General features: G+C 42.2%; 1 protein-coding gene across 1 annotated transcript in view; it reads right to left on the bottom strand.

Moving 5' to 3' along the window:
- Positions 1 to 3,945: 3,945 nt before the first annotated feature.
- The window catches only part of slc6a1b (solute carrier family 6 member 1b), a 33,306-nt gene continuing 15,033 nt past the window's right edge, over positions 3,946 to 22,218 (bottom strand). Inside the window, exons 11-15 of the mRNA XM_055869914.1 lie at positions 18,897 to 19,028; positions 14,607 to 14,709; positions 13,832 to 13,932; positions 9,812 to 9,979; positions 3,946 to 6,615 (exon numbers count right to left, since the gene is read on the bottom strand). Of these exons, the coding sequence (XP_055725889.1) occupies positions 6,493 to 6,615; positions 9,812 to 9,979; positions 13,832 to 13,932; positions 14,607 to 14,709; positions 18,897 to 19,028 (627 nt within the window). The 3' untranslated portion in view covers positions 3,946 to 6,492. The remainder of the gene's footprint in view (positions 6,616 to 9,811; positions 9,980 to 13,831; positions 13,933 to 14,606; positions 14,710 to 18,896; positions 19,029 to 22,218) is intronic.

Below are 22,218 nucleotides of genomic sequence, written 5' to 3'. Positions count from 1 at the left end.
ACATAATCTACCTCCTGCACTAACCTGTTACAGTACATAATCTACCTCCTGCACTAACCTGTTACAGTACATAACATACCTCCTGCACTAACCTGTTACAGTACATAACATACCTCCTGCACTAACCTGTTACAGTACATAACCTACCTCCTGCACTAACCTGTTACATTACATAAAAAAATATGTTGTCTTTAACTTCGTGCGGATTACTGGGAAATTGCAGAGCGCCAAATTCAAATGAAATTACTATAAATATTAAACTTTCATGAAATCACAAGTGCAATAGATCAAAATAAAGCTTAACTTGTTGTTAATCCAGCCACCCTGTCAGATTTCAAAAAGTCTTTACGGCGAAAGCAAACCATGTGATTATCTGAGGACAGCGCCCAGCACACAAATGCATAACAAATCATTTTCAACCAGGGAGTTGCGACACGAAAGTCAGAAATAGCGATGTAACATATAATATATGCATTTTACATTTTTTTTACATTTTAGTCATTTAGCAGACGCTCTTATCCAGAGCGACTTACAGTAGAGTGCATACATTATATTACATTTTACATACTGAGACAAGGATATCCCTACCGGCCAAACCCTCCCTAACCCGGACGACGCTATGCCAATTGTGCGTCGCCCCACTGACCTCCCGGTTGCGGCCGGCTGCGACAGAGCCTGGGCGCGAACCCAGAGACTCTGGTGGCGCAGCTAGCACTGCGATGCAGTGCCCTAGACCACTGCGCCACCCGGGAGGCTGGCGCAGTGGTGCCTTACCTTTGAAGATCTTCTTCTGTTTGCACTCCAAAAGGTCTCAGTTAAATTCCAAATGGTCCTTTTGTTCGATAATGTCCTTCTTTATATCTATAAAAACTCTGTTTAGCTGGCGCGCTTCAGTCAATAATCCACTCGGTTTCCCTCCTTCAAAATTCATACAAAATAAATCCCAAACGTTACCAATAACCTTATCCAAACAAGTCAATCAACGTTTATAATCAAACCTATAATAAAAAAATACCAAAGAACGCGCTCTCATTCACGCGCTTGGAAACACTACAGCCAAAATGGGAGCCACTTGGAAAAACTACAATTTCTGGATCATTTTTCCAAAAACTAGCATGAAACTCTTTCTAAAGACTGTTGACGACTAGTGGAAGCCCTAGGAACTGCAATCGGGAACAATTTTGCCCTATTTATAAAAGTGCCAGCCATTGAAATCAGTGTTTTTATGGGGGGGGGGGGGGGGGGGGGGGCGGGGGGGGGGGGTTATTCCTCGGGGTTTCGCCTGCCAAATCAGTTCTGTTATACTCACAGACATTAGCTTAACCGTTTTTGAAACTGTAGAGTGTTTTCTATCCAAATCTACCAATTATATGCATATCCTAGCTTCCGGGCCTGAGTAGCAGGCAGTTTACTTTGGGCATGCTTTGAATCCGGATGTCAAAATACCGCCCCCTATCCCAAAGAAGTTAACCACTAGCATTGTCTTTGCTGATAGCTACTTTATTGAGGAAATGTGTAGCTGCTACAATTGTGATATGTGGTTGTCCCACCTAGCTATCTGTAGATGAATGTACTGACTATGACTGTGATATGTGGTTGTCTCACCTAGTTATCTGTAGATGAATGTACTGACTATGACTGTGATATGTGGTTGTCCCACCTAGCTATCTGTAGATGAATGTACTGACTATGACTGTGATATGTGGTTGTCCCACCTAGCTATCTGTAGATGAATGTACTGACTATGACTGTGATATGTGGTTGTCTCACCTAGCTATCTGTAGATGAATGTACTGACTATGACTGTGATATGTGGTTGTCCCATCTAGCTATCTGAAGATGAATGTACTGACTATGACTGTGATATGTGGTTGTCCCACCTAGCTATCTGAAGATGAATGTACTGACTATGACTGTGATATATGGTTGTCCCACCTAGCTATCTGTAGATGAATGTACTGACTATGACTGTGATATGTGGTTGTCCCACCTAGCTATCTGGAGATGAATGTAATGACTGTGATATGTGGTTGTCTCACCTAGCTATCTGAAGATGAATGTACTGACTATGACTGTGATATGTGTTTGTCCCACCTAGCTATCTGTAGATGAATGTACTGACTATGACTGTGATATGTGGTTGTCCCACCTAGCTATCTGGAGATGAATGTAATGACTGTGATATGTGGTTGTCTCACCTAGCTATCTGAAGATGAATGTACTGACTATGACTGTGATATGTGGTTGTCCCACCTAGCTATCTGAAGATGAATGTACTGACTATGACTGTGATATGTGGTTGTCCCACCTAGCTATCTGAAGATGAATGTACTGACTATGACTGTGATATGTGTTTGTCCCACCTAGCTATCTGTAGATGAATGTACTGACTATGACTGTGATATGTGGTTGTCCCACCCAGCTATCTGTAGATGAATGTAAGTCGCTCTGGAAATGAGCCTCTGCTAAATGACTCAAATGTAACGTTCTCAGGGAAACAATTGGAGAAAAGGCTTGTAATTGAACAATGTAAAAACCTAGCATCTTAAAATGTCTAATTAAATTGTGTTCCCCCCCAATTCCAGCCGTGCATTTGAATGGATGTTCTTCATTATTAATAATGAATTCATATGTTGTTATTAAGTCAAAAGTTGCTCAAGTCTTGTAACATGATAAGCAGGAGTTGTATCAATGGTATTTTTGGAGTATTAAGAAATTAGACGTGAAAGCAGATTTTACAATAGTCGTCCCCTTGCTAAATTTAGTGCTCACTCAAAATTATTTAATGTTTAAAATAAAAAATAAAAAAACATTATTCAAAGAAAAGGTAAATACAATGGGATCACCAATATATAAATCATATTAATTTATAATGTGTATTAAAAAGGACAGGATCCCATTCTTCACATTGTAGAAGAATCCCATTGTTCACGCATTGTGATGGAACTAAAATCTGTCATTTAAAATCCAAATGACATGTACCCAATAGGTGCACATTGTAGAAGAATCCCATTGTTCACGCATTGTGATGGAACTAAAATCTGTCATTTAAAATCCAAATGACATGTACCCAATAGGTGCACATTGTAGAAGAATCCCATTGTTCACGCATTGTGATGGAACTAAAATCTGTCATTTAAAATCCAAATGACATGTACCCAATAGGTGCACATTGTAGAAGAATCCCATTGTTCACGCATTGTGATGAAACTAAAATCTGTCATTTTTAAATCCAAATGACATGTACCCAATAGGTGCACATTGTATGCTGTATCTCATTTAGCTCACTGTGCTTTTTAAGGTGAGAGATGCAGTTATTGTGTCAAGCGTTTACTCTACCGTCCTCTGGGTCTCAGTGTCATTCTATTCATCTCTTTTCTGATTTATAAAACACTGTATCTACCTACTCTCTGTAACACTATATCGAATAACATTTTTAAATCTGATATGTTTGAAATAAAATAAGCTGTAATGTCACGACTTCTACCGAAGTCGTTACCTCTCCTTGTCCGGGCGGTGTTCGGCGGTCGACTTCACCGGCCTTCTAGCCATCATCGATCCACTTTTCATTTTCCATTGGTTTTGTCTTGTCTTCCCACACACCTGTTGTCAATCCCATTCATTACCTGTTGTGTATTTAACCCTCTGTTTCCCTTCATGTGTTTGTCAGAGATTGTTCGTTGTCAAGTGTTGTGTTGTTTGTGTATAGGTGTGCGATGGGTCTTCGTACCCAGATTTGTATTATATTTTTCCGTGAGTGTTATGGAGCAGATTACTGGGACTTTAATTAAAGTACTCCATGCTACACTCTATTTTGACTCTCCTGCGCCTGACTTCCTCTGCCACTTATACACGCCACTGTGACATGTAAAAAAATATATATATATATAAAATACAAACATTTCCCCCATTAAAAAAAAAATTATACATAATGAAAAGCACAAGTTATAATCTATAGTTCTTTATTTACTTCTGCAGATAACATATACAGCAATCATGCTTTTTCATATAACACCATCTAACAACATGTATTATATATTGTACATAGAATATTTTACATTAGGCCCATGAAACTGCTAGAAATATATAAAACAAGATGATTCTTTGACTAGGCAAGTGTATCTATTATTTAATTATTCTATTATTGTTATTGTCATCTATTTTTTGTTGTTGTTGACATTTCAGAAAGATATATATAATATAAGATATGTGCTTTAGTTTCTGAAAATAATCCTATTGTTGGAGAAAACAGCAAATAATATCAGATTTTTTTCAACATTTAGACAAAAAAAAACCTCATATGGACATTCACAGTTACATGTATAACACAGTAGAGTTTTACAACATCATTTAAGACAGACAACTGCAGTATGGTAACTTTATACAAAATGAATGGGAACCTTATTCATTGCACATTTTAGTTGTATAGTCTTTGCAGAGACTAAAATGACTCATTTAAACCAGATCCTTGTCATTTGTAGCTGCCAAGGAAACAAACTAGTTTTATCTTTATAGAAATACAACTTTGATCATTTGTGGAATTACTATATAAATCGGTCTATATATGTATATGTATATATGCAGTACCAGTCAAAATTTTGGACACACCTACTCATTTCAGTGTTTTTTTTTTTATTTGTACTGTTTTTTTACATTGTAGAATAATAGTGAATGCAGCAAAACTATTAAATAACACACATGGAATCATGTAGTAACCAAAAAAGTGTTAAACAAATATATAAGTCCTTCACTCTGCGGTCCAACTCCTCCCAAATCCTCTCAATTTGGTTACTACATGATTCCATATGTGTTATTTCATCGTTTTGATGTCTTAACTATTAAGCTACAATGTAGAAAATAGTAAAAATAAAGAAAAACCTTTGAATGAGTAGGTGTGTCCAAAGTTTTGATTGGTACTGTATATATTTATTTCTTGAAAAACAATTTGATAATTCATGTTTCCTTTTTCAAAACAAAATAAGAAAAAAAAGTATAATTTCAGTAGTAATATTGGCCTATGGTTTCGTACCAGGTTAGGTTGTGGTCCATTTAGGTTGTGGTCCATCTATAACACTTCTCTTTCAGAACCTGACATTGGAAACCTGCACAGTCAGACTAGGACTAGAATGATTGACTAACGACAGACGACTGACTATCACCTCAGTAGTTTCATCGGATAATTTGGTCACTTTTCACGACTGTTCCTGAGGTCTGGACTTAATGTGGGAAACAAGTTTGAAGTTAACAGTATCTCTGGGTTGTGAGAAACAGTCACTGCTCAAATGCTGCTTCTGGGATAATAACGGTGATAGTACTGTGTTATCTGCATTGACGGGATGGGAGGGATATGTCTCATGTCAATAGGTTGTTCGTCTTGTTTTTTATTTGTTATTAACATACGTATGATTTTTGGTCCATCTCACTCTTACATAGAACACATCCTACAAATGATTCTAAAAAATAAAATGTTATTGTTCTTTAGAAAACAAAGATACAATTGTAACAGTCTCTGGTGTGTAAATGTTAATCTGCATTTTGTAATAGTCGTACCGAATGGAATGATTTGAGATCCACACTGGCCTTTGTGCTTTTCAAAGGTTGCTCCGGAAAATAAGTAAGGGGTAAAATAGTGGTAAAAATGGCAGGGTCTTGGAAAACAGTGATAATATTATATACATAGATATGGAGATTTGGCCTTTCAGGTCGCACTTTCCCATAATGCTCATTGCTTATAATTGGTCAATATTCAATTCCACTATGCATCTTTCGTTTTGCATTTATTTGACTACTTACTGTAACACATTCCATTCTTTTTTCTATATTTCTTTTAAATACAAACATATGAATTATAATCGATTTATATAACCTTTTTACAATAATTTTTATTTTTAATAGATTAATTAAGTAAATATCTTGAATTAGCACGGTAGTGTTGAATCATATTGGGCTTCCAAAATTTAAATTATAATTCAAATGACAGTAATTCTCTAGGTAATAATTTCAGAAAGACTAAAAATGTTTTTGCATATGAAATAGAACCGTTGACAATAACATCAGGCGTGTCCTGTAACATAGCCTTCCTTCATTCTGATCTGGCTGGTTAATCTACTGTATCTTTCTTCCTTCTATTTTACTCTTTTCTTTTACAAAAAAAAACAAAAAACAAAACAAAAATGAAAACAAAATTGTAATCAGGTTGGTCACATGTTTCCCCTGGAGGTAGGTGATAGGATATCAGACATCAAAGTCATTATTTTTTTTGCATCTCAAATAGAACACTTTTCCCTATGTAGTGCACTACTTTTGACCAGGGCCCATATGGAATAGTACCCTATATGGAACACTACCCATATTGGTCCTGGTCAAAAGTAGTGCACTACATAGGGAATTGTGTGCCATTTTGAGACGAATCCCTTGGTTGCGTTTTCACCTTGATTACGTTGTTTTCTGCAGAGAGTTTGCCTCGGGGCATGGGTTTAGATGTAACGAGGTTTAGATGTAAGCCTCTTCAGTGGCCGGGGCCAGGTTCTCTGCTTCTGCTGCCGTCTGCTCAGGGCCGTTCTCCTGACGTTCTCCTTTCACCATCGTCGGGGGCTGGATCATTATCCGCAGACGCTGCAATGTGCGAGAGAACGATACATTCAAAATAGGCCCGTTGTGCTGACATTTTTAGGCTTTCACATCGTTGGCAGTAAGTTACAACGTTACCATGTCGTCTGCAGACGCTGCAAAGAAACGATATGTTTAAAAAAAAAAAAAAAATCTGTCTGCTTGATGACCGCTGGTAGCCCTTTCCTGCAGTCAAATTATCTAGTGGCCTCATGGGTGGAATGTTATTCATATTTTTCATAATTTAATAAGGAAAAAACGTTATTTCAAAAAAGACGCAAAAACCTCCGATGTTTATATGTCAAATGGTGTTGTTATATTTCAGTCTCCTGTAATCTATATAAAATGTAATATTGGGAGGCAAACTGAAACTGTAATACATTTCAACTCTGTATCTGACATGGTACAAGTACCTTCTTTTTTTTAGACACATAAACCATGTGTAGATTTGTTTCAGACTACCCAGAAACACTCTGTGTGACCCTGATTTAGCCCACTGCAGTAAAATGAAGCTTTCACATTGCTACCTTCGAATATCTTACTATTATGCTATACACTGTATCATGCACGAGATAGCTAGCTGTCTCAGTGTCTGCGAGAAGCAACTTCCATCTGTTGCTTGACACATACTAATCAAGGAACTGATTGCTACAATTTAGGCAATCAAGACTCCACTGACTGACACAAAGGGGCCGACAGCTGCTCATCTCGTTGCAAGTGATGACTGCAGCGCCTCCATCCTTGACAACAACTGAACCAACAATTACTGATCAGCCTTTCACTGCAAGCTGCAGCTGAACAGCGATCACGTGACTGACCGGCCTCATACTCCTCTCTAGGACCTTTTTCAACTGAACATCTATGTCTATTTCTATGTCTATTTCTATATGTCGATTTCCCTGTCTATATCAATTTCCCTGTCTATTTCTCTATGTCGATTTCCCTGTCTATGTCGATTTCCCTCTCTATGTCGATTTCCCTCTCTATGTCGATTTCCCTCTCTATGTCGATTTCCCTCTCTATGTCGATTTCCCTCTCTATGTCGATTTCCCTCTCTATGTCGATTTCCCTCTCTATGTCGATTTCCCTCTCTGTCGATTTCCCTCTCTATGTCGATTTCCCTCTCTATGTCGATTTCCCTGTCTATATCTATGTCTAATTCCATGTCTATATCTATGTCTAATTCTATGTCTATTTCTATGTCTAATTCTATGTCTATTTCTATGTCTACGTCTGTTTCTATGTCTATTTGTCTATTTCTCTGTCTATTTCTATTTCTCTGTCTATGGGAACACCCATACGAAATACAAAAAAAATGTATTTGGAGGAAAGTGTCTCCTTTTTAAAATCTTTAGTAATGACATAACTAACAGTTACATCACTTCCTGTTAAAGCCACTGGCTCTGAGTAAGGCCAGTGTGTCTATGTATGTGGATGACTCAACACTATACACGTCAGCTACTACAGCGACTGAAATGACTGCAACACTTAACAAAGAGCTGCAGTGAGTTTCAGAATGGTTGGAAAGAAATACATTTGTTCTAAATATTTCAAAAACTAAAAGCATTGAATTTGGGACATTCATTCACTAAACCCTAAACCTCAACGAAATCTTGTAATAAATAATGTGGAAATTGAGCAAACTGAGGTGCCTAAACCGCTTGGAGTAACCCTGGATTGTAAACTGTCATGGTTGAAACATATCGATGCAGTAGTAGCTAAGATGGGGGAGAAGTCTGTCCATAATAAAGCACTGCTCTGCCTTAACAGCACTATCAACAAGGCAGGTCCTACAAGCTCTAGTTTTGTCACACCTGGACTACTGTTCAGTCGTGTGGTCAGATGCCACACGTAATACATAGAGCCATAACTCCATCAAGTAACTCATGCAAGTAGTACAATCAGATGTAATAAAAACAGATAAAAATACACCTTATGGAACAGCGGGGACTGTGAAGAGACACACACACAGGCATATACATAAACATGCTAACACACGCCCTCTACACACACGTCAACTTGGATTTTGTATTGTAGATCTGTGGTAGTAGAGCAGTGCCCTGAGCTACTGCCTTGACAGGAACTAATGAGGATCCATAATAAACTCCAGGAAGAGTAGCTGCTGCCTTGGCAGGAACTAATGGGGAGCCATAATAAACCCCAGGAAGAGTAGCTGCTGCCTTGGCAGGAACTAATGGGGATCCTTAATAAACCCCAGGAAGAGTAGCTGCTGCCTTGGCAGGAACTAATGAGGATCCATAATATAATAAACCCCAGGAAGAATAGCTGCTGTCTTGGCAGGAACTAATGGGAATCCATAATAAACCCCAGGAAGAGTAGCTGCTACCTTGGCAGGAACTAATGGGGATCCATAATAAACCCCAGGAAGAGTAGCTGCTGCCTTGGCAGGAACTAATGGGGATCCATAATAAACCCCAGGAAGAGTAGCTGCTGCCTTGGCAGGAACTAATGGGGATCCATAATAAACCCCAGGAAGAGTAGCTGCTGCCTTGGCAGGAACTAATGGGGATCCATAATAAACCCCAGGAAGAGTAGCTGCTGCCTTGGCAGGAACTCATGAGGATCCATAATGTACCCCAAAATGAGTAGCTGTTGCCTTGGCAGGAACTAATGGGGATCCATAATAAACCCCCGGAAGAGTAGCTGCTGCCTTGACAGGAACTAATGAGGATCCATAATAAACCCCAGGAAGAGTAGCTGCTGCCTTGGCAGGAACCAATGGGAATCCATAATAAACTCCAGGAAGAGTAGCTGCTGCCTTGGCAGGAACTAATGGGGATCCATAATAAACCCCAGGAAGAGTAGCTGCTGCCTTGGCAGGAACTAATGGGGATCCATAATAAACCCCAGGAAGAGTAGCTGCTGCCTTGACAGAAACTAATGGGGATCCATAATAAACCCCAGGAAGAGTAGCTGCTGCCTTGACAGGAACTAATGGGGATCCATAATAAACCCCAGGAAGAGTAGCTGCTGCCTTGGCAGGAACTAATGGGGATCCATAATAAACCCCAGGAAGAGTAGCTGCTGCCTTGGCAGGAACTAATGGGGATCCATAATAAACCCCAGGAAGAGTAGCTGCTGCCTTGGCAGGAACTAATGGGGATCCATAATAAATAAAAATACAATATATATATGATGATGATTGGCAGCATCTGAGGAAGAAAGAAGAAGATGTCCGTACCTCTTTGTAATCCCCCTTGAGGTTGAGGAACATATAGATCATGTATCCAGGTATCAGGAGCATGGAGGACAACGCCATGCACCAGCCCACTCCCTGGCCCCAGGCGGGGAACACGTAGTTGTTCATGGTGAGAGGAACCATCTGGACAGCACTGAACAGGAAAACGCCCTGGAAGAGAAGACAGAGGAACAACCTGGTCACAAAACAATGGATGCCTTAGTGCTTTATTGTGTTTATTGTCCTCTATATTGTTTATGTTTGTAATGCTGTATCCTTCATACTTTTTATGATCTACTAAATTCAAATCAATCAATCGACCTGGTTACATCCCAGACACCACCAAAATCGAGCTGTTTTTTTCTATACGTCGACAGAACGGCAGCGTCGTGTAAACTCAAGTGGGGTGGTGATGTGTCTCTCTGTTCACAACAGCTGGTGCACGATCTCTAATATTTAAGGAAGTCTTGAAGTTCTCCTCGCCTGAGTTAGAATACCTCACGATAAGCTGTAGACCATACTATTTATGAAAAAGATTTATCTATAACATTCTTAGTTGTCTATTTACCCACCACAAACCGATGCTGGCACTAAGACCGCGCTCGACGAGCTGTATTGGGTCATAAGCAAACAGGAAAATACTCACCGAGAGGCGGCGCTCCTAGTGGACTGTGATTTTAATGCAGGAAAACTGAAATCCGTTTTACCTCATTTCTACCAGGATGTCACCTGTGCAACTTGAGGCGAACAAAACGTTAGATTCCCTTTACTACACACACAGAGATGTATACAAAGCTCACCCTCCATTTGGCAAATCTAACTATATCCTAACTATATCCTCCAAGCACAAGATGAAGCGGATGCTAGGCTATAGGACTGTTTCACTAGCACAGAATGGAATGTGTTCCTGGAGGAGATTTACCATATCAGTCACCGGATTCATAAATAAGTGCATCGACGACGTTGTTCCCACAGTGACCGTACGTACATTTCCCAACCAGAAGCCATGGATTACAGGCAACATCCGCACTGAGCTAAAGGGTAGAGCTTCCTCTTACAAGGAGCGGGACACTAATCCGGACGCTTATAAGAAATCCTGCTTCACCCTCCGAGGAACCATCAAACAGACAAAGCTTCAATAAAGGACGGAGATCGAATCCTACTACACCAGCTCTGATGCTCGTCGGATGTGGCAGGACTTGCAAACTATCACATATTACAAAGGGAAACTCAGCCTCGAGTTGCACAGTGACATGAGCCTACCAGACGAGCTAAATGCCTTGTATGCTCCCTTCGAGGCAAGCAACTCAGAACCATGCATGAGAGCATCAGCTGTTCTGGACGACTGTGTGATGACACTCTCCGTAGCCGATGTGATTAAGAGGTTTTAATATTAATATTTAATATGAATATTTTAATATTCACAAGACCGCAGAGCACGACTCCATCATTAAGTTTGCCAATGACCCGACTGTGGTGGGCCTGATCACCAATGACGGACTACAGGAAAATGGGTCCAAATACGCCCCCATTCACATCAACAGGGCTGTAGTGGAGAAGGTCGGGAGCTTCAAGTTCCTCTGTGTTCACATCACTAAGGAACTATCATGGTCCAAACACGCCAACACATCCATGAAGAGGGTACGACAACACCTATTCACCCTCCGGAGACTGATAAGATTTGGCATGGGTCCTCAGATTCTCCAAAAAAGTTATACAGCTGCACCATCGAGAGCATCTTGACAGGCTGCATCACCGCCTCGTATGGCAACTGCTCGGCATCTGACTGTAAGGAGCTACAAAGGGCAGTGAGTACGGTCCAGTACATCACTGGGGCCAAGCTTCCTGCCATACAGGACCTCTATACCAGGCGGTGTCAGAGAAAGGCCCTAAATATTGCCAAAGACTTCAGCCACCCAAGTCATAGACTGTTCTCTCTGCTACCACACAGCAAGCGGTACCGGAGCGCCAAGTCTAGGACCAAAAGGCTCCTGAACAGCTTCTTCCCCCAAGCCATTAGACTCCTGAACAGTTAATCAACTGGCCACCAGGACTATTGACATTGACCCTGCTTTTTTTGCATTGGTTCTATCTACACTCACACATACTACACTGACACTCCAACACACACACACATACACACTTTAATAGTCTCACCCCCTTCACATATGCTGCTGCTACTCTGTTTATTATCTGTCCTGATTGACTAGTGACGTTTATCCCTACCTACATGTACATATTACCTCAACTACCTGGTATCCCTGAACATCGACTCAGTACTGGTACTCCTTGTATATAGTCTCATTACTACCTCGTACCCCTTCACATTGACTCAGTACCGGTACTCCTTGTATATAGCCTCATTACTACCTAGTACCCCTGCACATTGACTCAGTACCGGTACATAGCCTCATTACTACCTGGTACCCCTGCACATTGACTCAGTACTGGTACTCATTGTATATAGCCTCATTACTACCTGGTACCCCTGCACATTGACTCAGTACTGGTACTCCTTGTACATAGCCTCATTACTACCTGGTAACCCTGCACATTGACTCAGTACTGGGTACTCCTTGTATATAGCCTCATTACTACCTGGTACCCCTGCACATTGACTCAGTACTGGTACTTCCTGTATATAGCCTCATTACTACCTGGTACCCCTGCACATTGACTCAGTACTGGTACTTCCTGTATATAGCCTTATTACTACCTGGTACCCCTGCACATTGACTCAGTACCGGTACTCCTTGTATATAGTCTCATTACCTACCTGGTCCCCCTGCACATTGACTCAGTACTGGTACATAGCCTCATTACTACCTGGTACCCCTGCACATTGACTCAGTACCGGTACTCCTTGTATATAGTCTCATTACCTACCTGGTCCCCCTGCACATTGACTCAGTACCGGTACATAGCCTCATTACTACCTGGTACCCCTGCACATTGACTCAGTACCGGTACTCCTTGTATATAGCCTCATTACTACCTGGTCCCCCTGCACATTGACTCAGTACTGGTACTCCTTGTATATAGCCTCATTACTACCTGGTACCCCTGCACATTGACTCAGTACTGGTACTCCTTGTATATAGCCTCATTACTACCTCGTACCCCTGCACATTGACTCAGTACCGGGTACTCATTGTATATAGCCTCATTACTACCTGGTACCCCTGCACATTGACTCAGTACTGGTACTCATTGTATATAGCCTCATTACTACCTGGTACCCCTGCACATTGACTCGGTACCGGTACCCCTGCACATTGACTCAGTACTGGTACTCCTTGTACATAGCCTCATTACTACCTGGTAACCCTGCACATTGACTCAGTACTGGGTACTCCTTGTATATAGCCTCATAGCCTAGAGAGAAGGGGAGTGGGGAGGAAGAGTGAGAGGAAGAAGATAGAGAAGGGGGAGGAAGGGAGAGAGTATGATAGAGAAGGGGGAGGAAGGGAGAGAGAAAGATAAAGAAGGGGGAGGAAGGGAGAGAGAAGGAGAGAGAGGGGGGAGGAAAAGAGAGAGGAAGATGGAGAAGGGGGAGGAAGAGAGAGAGGAAGAAGATAGAGAAGGGGGAGGAAGGGAGAGAGAAAGATAAAGAAGGGGGAGGAAGGGAGAGAGAAGGAGAGAGAGGGAGGAGGGAAAGAGAGAGGAAGATGGAGAAGGGGGAGGAAGAGAGAGAGGAAGAAGAAGATAGAGAAGGGGGAGGAAGGGAGAGAGAAAGATAAAGAAGGGGGAGGAAGGGAGAGAGAAGGAGAGAGAGGGAGAGAGAGAGTGAAGGAGGAGAGAGAGGAGTGAGGAAGAGAGAGAGAAGGAGAGAGGGGGGAGGAAGAGAGAGAGAAGGAGAGAGAGGGAGAGAGAGAAGGAGAGGTGGGAGGAAGAGAGAGAGAGGGGAGGAAGAGAGAGAGAGGGGAGGAAGAGAGAGAAGGAGAGAGAGAGGGAAGGAAGAGAGAGAGAGAAGGAGAGTGAAAGGGGGAGGAAGGGAGAAAGGAAGAGAGAGAGAGTACTTACAGCCACAATAAGAGGAGTGAACACGACCCAACAGAGCTTCCACCACAGGCAGGGCTTGTGGCCAATCATCTCCTCAATGTTGGCAAGGAACTTATCGGCACCTGCAAAATATATAAGACATTATAGGTCAATCAATCAATCAATCAATTTTATTTTATATAGCCCTTCGTACATCAGCTAATATCTTGAAGTGCTGTACAGAAACCCAGCCTAAAACCCCAAACAGCAAGCAATGCAGGTGTAAAAGCAGGTGTAATGCAGGTGTAGAAGTCAAAGGTCCTGTGATGGAAGACAAGAAGCTGCACTCACTGGAAGCAGTCTTTAGATATGGAATTTGGTAGCCGTATCAGAAGCCCAGCACCCAAACCTTTTACCCAATGTCTATTACGTTGAGTACACCCAAAGACGATTACGTTGAGCAGACCCCAATACTTTTACACACAGAATATTGAGTTGCGTTGGACACTTCTTTATGTATCCTGTACACATCAAACTGAAGACATTGTCATCAGTGTCAGGTTAGTGATGTCCGTGGGGCGACGCACAATTGGCATAGCGTCGTCCGGCTTAGGGAGGGTTTGGCCGGTAGGGATATCCTTGTCTCAGTATGTAAAAAATGTAATAAAATGTATGCACTCTACTGTAAGTCGCTCTGGATAAGAGCGTCTGCTAAATGACTAAAAATGTAAATGTAAAAAAATGTAATGTCACCGTGGCTTTAACAGGAAATGAGGTAACTGACTCGCACAAACAGGAAGCGATGTCACTGACTTACCGTAGAACCAGGATATGGAGACGCACTCGAAGAAGACCAGGAAGAGCAGGCACATTCCGCTGGCAGAGTAGTAGTCAAACAGCTTGAACACATACAGCCCACCCTATTGGAAGAGACAGGAGAGGAGAGGAGAGGAGAGGAGAGGAGAGGAGAGGAGAGGAGAGGAGAGGAGAGGAGAGGAGAGGAGAGGAGAGGAGAGAAGAGGAGAGGAGAGGAGAGGAGAGGAGAGGAGAGGAGAGGAGAGGAGAGGAGAGGAGAGGAGAGGAGAGGAGAGTGTTCGAGACTCAATCATTTGTTTCCTGATTTATATAAAACTCTTTGTTTTCATCATTTGGGCTCACATAGAGTGGTGGCATAGAACTGGTGGTGGCATAGAACTGGTGGCATAGAACTGGTGGTGGCATTGAACTGGTGGTGGCATAGAACTGGTGGAATAAAACTGGTGGTGGCATAGAACTGGTGGAATAGAACTGGTGGTGGCATAGAACTGGTGGTGGCATAGAACTGGTGGTGGCATAGAACTGGTGGTGGTATCATAGAACTGGTGGTGGTATAGAGCTGGTGGTGGCATAGACCTGGTGGTGGCATAGACCTGGTGGTGGCATAGAACTGGTGGAATAGAACTGGTGGTGGCATAGACCTGGTGGTGGCATAGAACTGGTGGAATAGAACTGGTGGTGGCATAGAACTGGTGGCATAGAACTGGTGGTGACATCGAACTGGTGGTGACATAGAACTGGTGGTGGCATTGAACTGGTGGTGGCATAGAACTGGTGGCATAGAACTGGTGGTGGCATAGAACTGGTGACATAGAACTGGTGGTGGCATAGAACTGGTGGTGGCATAGAACTGGTGGTGGCATAGAGCTGGTGGTGGCATAGACCTGGTGGCATAGAACTGGTGGTGGCATAGAACTGGTCATAAGCATGACAACGAAGGCTGGGAAGTTCAGGGCTCTGGAGCCCAGCGCTAGTGCAGAGTGGAGGGTGTTGGGAGCCCAGCGCTAGTGCAGAGTGGAGGGTGTTGGGAGCCCAGCGCTAGTGCAGAGTGGAGGGTGTTGGGAGCCCAGCGCTAGTGCAGAGTGGAGGGTGTTGGGAGCCCAGCGCTAGTGCAGAGTGGAGGGTGTTGGGAGCCCAGCGCTAGTGCAGGGTGGAGGGTGTTGGGAGCCCAGCGCTAGTGCAGAGTGGAGGGTGTTGGGAGCCCAGCGCTAGTGCAGAGTGGAGGGTGTTGGGAGCCCAGCGCTAGTGGAGAGTGGAGGGTGTTGGGAGCCCAGCGCTAGTGCAGAGTGGAGGCTGTTGGGAGCCCAGGGCTAGTGCAGGGTGGAGGGTGTTGGGAGCCCAGCGCTAGTGCAGAATGGAGGGTGTTGGGAGCCCAGCGCTAGTGCAGAGTGGAGGGTGTTGGGAGCCCAGCGCTAGTGCAGAGTGGAGGGTGTTGGGAGCCCAGCGCTAGTGCAGGGTGGAGGGTGTCGGGAGCCGCTACACTGGACTGCTACTTCAGATCTGAACAACTAATTAGGCCTATTGTTTCAATCCAAGAAGAATGCAGACATGAATCTCCAGTGACAGATGATGATAATGCTGTGAAGAACGGTGCAGTGGGTAGGGTAGTGTTCCATACAAGCAGGGGACTAGAGGGGGTACTTGGGGGGCGTTCAGTGATCGTGTCAGTGGCCACGGTACATCAGTGAGTAGACGACGGTTTAAGAGGACAGTTATGGACCTTAAGAGTTTGGGATGTGGAGCGTGAGAAGACACCATCGTTTCCCTGGCTTGTTCCTGTGAAAGAGCCCAGGAAGGAAGGAGGAGCTTGTGGAATGAGTTAGAATGAAGAAGTGGTAGCCTGATCAGATACAGGATCAGATACAAGACCAGATACAAGATCAGATACAGGATCAGATACAAGGTCACATACAGGAAGAACTTCTAAAGTAATATTATTGTACTGATGAAAAATGAACATGGATTTAATGATTATATATTAATTATGTAATGCTGACCCCTCATAAAATATAGACTACCCAGAAAATAAAGGCTACCCAGAATAAAGAAAGACTACCCAGAACATTTTCTGGGTAGTCTTTATTTTCTGGGTAGTCTATATTTTATGAGGGATCAGCATTACATAGGGTAGCATTACCCAGAGAATAAAGACTACCCAAAAAATATAGACTACCCAGAAAATAAAGACTACCCAGAAAATAAAGACTACCCAGAAAATAAAGACTACCCAGAAAATAAAGACCACCCAGAAAATAAAGACCACCCAGAAAATAAAGACTACCCAGAAAATAAAGACTACCCAGAAAATAAAGACCACCCAGAAAATAAAACAAATATTCCTTATTTTAAATAATTGAAGAGAATTGTCAATGTATTTCCTGAATTCATTGGAATTGAGATGGAATTGAGCCCTGCCCTGCTAGTGATGACAGATCTGCCCTGCTAGTGATAACAGCTCTGCCCTGCTAGTGATGACAGATCTGCCCTGCTAGTGATGACAGATCTGCCCTGCTAGTGATGACAGATCTGCTCTGCTAGTGATGACAGATCTGCCCTGCTAGTGATAACAGCTCTGCCCTGCTAGTGATAACAGCTCTGCCCTGCTAGTGATGACAGATCTGCCCTGCTAGTGATGACAGATCTGCCCTGCTAGTGATAACAGCTCTGCCCTGCTAGTGATAACAGCTCTGCCCTGCTAGTGATGACAGATCTGCCCTGCTAGTGATGACAGATCTGCCCTGCTAGTGATAACAGCTCTGCCCTGCTAGTGATAACAGCTCTGCCCTGCTAGTGATGACAGATCTGCCCTGCTAGTGATAACAGCTCTGCCCTGCTAGTGATAACAGCTCTGCCCTGCTAGTGATAACAGCTCTGCCCTGCTAGTGATAACAGCTCTGCCCTGCTAGTGATAACAGCTCTGCCCTGCTAGTGATAACAGCTCTGCCCTGCTAGTGATAACAACTCTGCCCTGCTAGTGATAACAACTCTGCCCTGCTAGTGATAACAGCTCTGCCCTGCTAGTGATAACAGCTCTGCCCTGCTAGTGATAATAACTTTGCCCTGCTAGTGATAACAGCTCTGCCCTGCTAGTGATAACAGCTCTGCCCTGCTAGTGATGACAGATCTGCCCTGCTAGTGATAACAGCTCTACCCTGCTAGTGATAACAGCTCTGCCCTGCTAGTGATAACAGCTCTGCCCTGCTAGTGATAACAGCTCTGCCCTGCTAGTGATAACAGCTCTGCCCTGCTAGTGATTACAGATCTGCCCTGCTAGTGATAACAGATCTGCCCTGCTAGTGATAACAGCTCTGCCCTGCTAGTGATAACAGATCTGCCCTGCTAGTGATAACAGATCTGCCCTGCTAGTGATAACAGATCTGCCCTGCTAGTGATAACAGCTCTGCCCTGCTAGTGATAACAGATCTGCCCTGCTAGTGATAACAACTCTGCCCTGCTAGTGATAACAGATCTGCCCTGCTAGTGATAACAGATCGATAGACGTATTAGTATGAAGAAAATAAAGTATAAGTACATCTATCTAACTGACAGATAAAGTAAAAGTAAATCTATCTAACTGACAGATAAAGTAAAAGTACATCTATCTAACAGACAGATAAATTATATCTATCTAACTGACAGATAAAGTATAAGTACCCTGCCATTACATCACAATACAACGAGCACTCCCCCCCACCCTATACAATACAGCATGATGACTAATCTCAGCTGGCAATATCTGGCACGGGACATTAGAGTGACGTCATTTTCTGGTTGAAATTGGGTTTTCTGGCTGAAGCAATGTCGAGATTACAACCAGTTAAAGACGTATTTTCATGACGACATCAAGGCGTCTGAGAAAGACAGCTTCGGTTGATATCTGGTTGAAGCCTGACGTCTTTTCAACCAGTTTTGCCCGCTGAGAGGTTGTCAGTCAGACCTAGTGGTGTCAGACCATGTTTTCTAATGTATGTAGTGTTGTTTTGTATATCATCCTGCCTGTGTGTGTGTGTGTGTGTGTGTGTGTGTGTGTGTGTGTGTGTGTGTGTGTGTGTGTGTGTGTGTGTGTGTGTGTGTGTGTGTGTGTGTGTGTGTGTGTTTGGGGGTGTGTGTGTGTGTGTGTGTGTGGGTGTTTGGGTGTTTGGGTGTTTGGGTGTTTGGGTGTGTGTGTGTGTGTGTGTGTGTGTGTGTGTGTGTGTGTGTGTGTGTGTGTGTGTGTGTGTGTGTGTGTGTGTGTGTGTGTGTGTGTGTGTGTGTTTGGGTGTGTGTGTGTGTGTGCGTGCGTACACTGTACCTGTGTGATGTTGGACAGGCCGATGATATAAGAGACCAGGCAGACGGCAGCGATGAAGAGCTCTCTTCTTCCTCTCAGAGCCCTGGGGAACTCATCCACCAGCGCAGTGATGAAGCCCTCCACCGTGCAGAACTACACAAAAGATCACTAATTAGATAACCCAGCAAACCGGGAACATTCCAAGAACATTAGATTCCCGTTAAGTTTTAGTTATGGTTTTATCTAACATTAAGATGGTAACATCCCCAAAAAACACTCAAAGAACGTTTTCGATAACAATCTGAATCTGAAATAGATTTTTGTCAGACTTTTTTTTTGTAATTAAATATCATTAGAATGTTCTCCTAACATTCACTAAAACCGTTACATCTGTAACAACCACCACAGGACATTCCCCAAACGTTCTCATTAGGTTTCTAGGTAATAAATGTAATAAAAGAAAAAGACAAAATGTGTTCTGGGAACGTTCTTGCAACATCAGGCGAATGTTTTATACAAACATGGCATAATCATTACCACAAACAAACAGTTTTTGTGTTATGATACCATTTGACGCAACGTAACAAAATGTTCCGGGAACTTTCACAGAAACAACTTTGGTTTGCTGGGAATACTATACCGCCACAGTACACTACCATACAACACATTATATAATACTATACCTCCACAGGTAACTACCATACAACACATTATATAATACTATACCTCCACAGTACACTACCATACAACACATTATATAATACTATACCTCCACAGTACACTACTATACAACACATTATATAATACTATACCTCCACAGTACACTACCATACAACACATTATATAATACTATACCTCCACAGTACACTACCATACAACACATGATATAATACTATACCTCCACAGTACACTACCATACAACACATTATATAATACTATACCTCCACAGTACACTACCATACAACACATTATATAATACTATACCTCCACAGTACACTACCATACAACACATGATATAATACTATACCTCCACAGTACACTACTATACAACACATTATATAATAGTATACCTCCACAGTACACTACCATACAACACATTATATAATACTATACCTCCACAGTACACTACCATACAACACATTATATAATACTATACCTCCACAGTACACTACCATACAACACATTATATAATACTATACCTCCACAGTACACTACCATACAACACATTATATAATACTATACCTCCACAGTACACTACCATACAACACATTATATAATACTATAACTCCACAGTACACTACCATACAACACATTATATAATACTATACCTCCACAGTACACTACCATACAACACATGATATAATACTATACCTCCACAGTACACTACCATACAACACATTATATAATACTATACCTCCACAGTACACTACCATACAACACATGATATAATACTATACCTCCACAGTACACTACCATACAACACATGATATAATACTATACCTCCACAGTACACTACCATACAACACATTATATAATACTATACCTCCACAGTACACTACCATACAACACATTATATAATACTATACCTCCACAGTACACTACCATACAACACATTATATAATACTATACCTCCACAGTACACTACTATACAACACATTATATAATACTATACCTCCACAGTACACTACCATACAACACATTATATAATACTATACCTCCACAGTACACTACCATACAACACATTATATAATACTATACCTCCACAGTACACTACCATACAACACATTATATAATACTATACCTCCACAGTACACTACCATACAACACATTATATAATACTATACCTCCACAGTACACTACCATACAACACATTATATAATACTATACCTCCACAGTACACTACCATACAACACATTATATAATACTATACCTCCACAGTACACTACCATACAACACATGATATAATACTATACCTCCACAGTACACTACCATACAACACATGATATAATACTATACCTCCACAGTACACTACTATACAACACATTATATAATACTATACCTCCACAGTACACTACAACAAACACTGTATTAGATGGATAATACTACTGCATATCCATGGTCCAACACAACAACACAACACAACAAGACAACAACACAACACAGGACAACACAACACAACAAGACAACAACACAACACAGGACAACACAACAAGACAACAACACAACACAGGACAACACAACAACACAACAACACAACACAACACAGGACAACACAACAAGACAACAACACAACACAGGACAACACAACACACAACAACACAACACACAACAACACAACAACACAACACAGGACAACACAACAAGACACAACAACACAGGACAACACAACACAGGACAACACAACACAACACAGGACAACACAACAACACAACACACAACAACACAACACAACAACACAGGACAACACACCACACAACAACACAACACACAACACAGGACATCACAGCAACACAACAACACAACAACACAACACAGGACAACACACAACACAACACACAACAACACAGGACAACACAACACACAACAACACAACACAACAACACACCACACAACACACAACAACACAGGACAACACAACACACAACAACACAACACAGGACAACACAACACAACAACACAACAACACAACACAACAACACAGGACAACACAACACAACAACACAACACAAGACAACACAACACAGGACAACACAACACAACAACACAACACAAGACAACACAACACAGGACAACACAACACAGGACAACACAGGACAACACAACACAGGACAACACAGGACAACACAACACAGGACAACACAACACAGGACAACACAACACAACAACACAACACAGGACAACACAACACAGGACAACACAACACAACAACACAACACAAGACAACACAACACAGGACAACACAACACAGGACAACACAACACAACACAGGACAACACAACACAGGACAACACAGGACAACACAACACAGGACAACACAGGACAACACAACACAGGACAACACAACACAGGACAACACAACACAACAACACAACACAGGACAACACAACACAACAACACAACACAAGACAACACAACACAACACAACACAACACAACACAACAACACAACACAAGACAACACAACACAAGACAACACAACACAACACAACACAGGACAACACAACACAGGACAACAACACAACACAGGACAACAACACAACACAGGACAACAACACAACACAGGACAACACAACACAGGACAACACAACACAGGACAACAACACAACACAGGACAACACAACACA

This window comes from Salvelinus fontinalis, chromosome 18 (genome assembly GCF_029448725.1).
Source record: "Salvelinus fontinalis isolate EN_2023a chromosome 18, ASM2944872v1, whole genome shotgun sequence".
Classification (NCBI taxonomy): domain Eukaryota; kingdom Metazoa; phylum Chordata; class Actinopteri; order Salmoniformes; family Salmonidae; genus Salvelinus; species Salvelinus fontinalis.
Note: the sequence above shows the minus strand (reverse complement) of the source record. Positions and strands in the feature narration are given on the sequence as shown.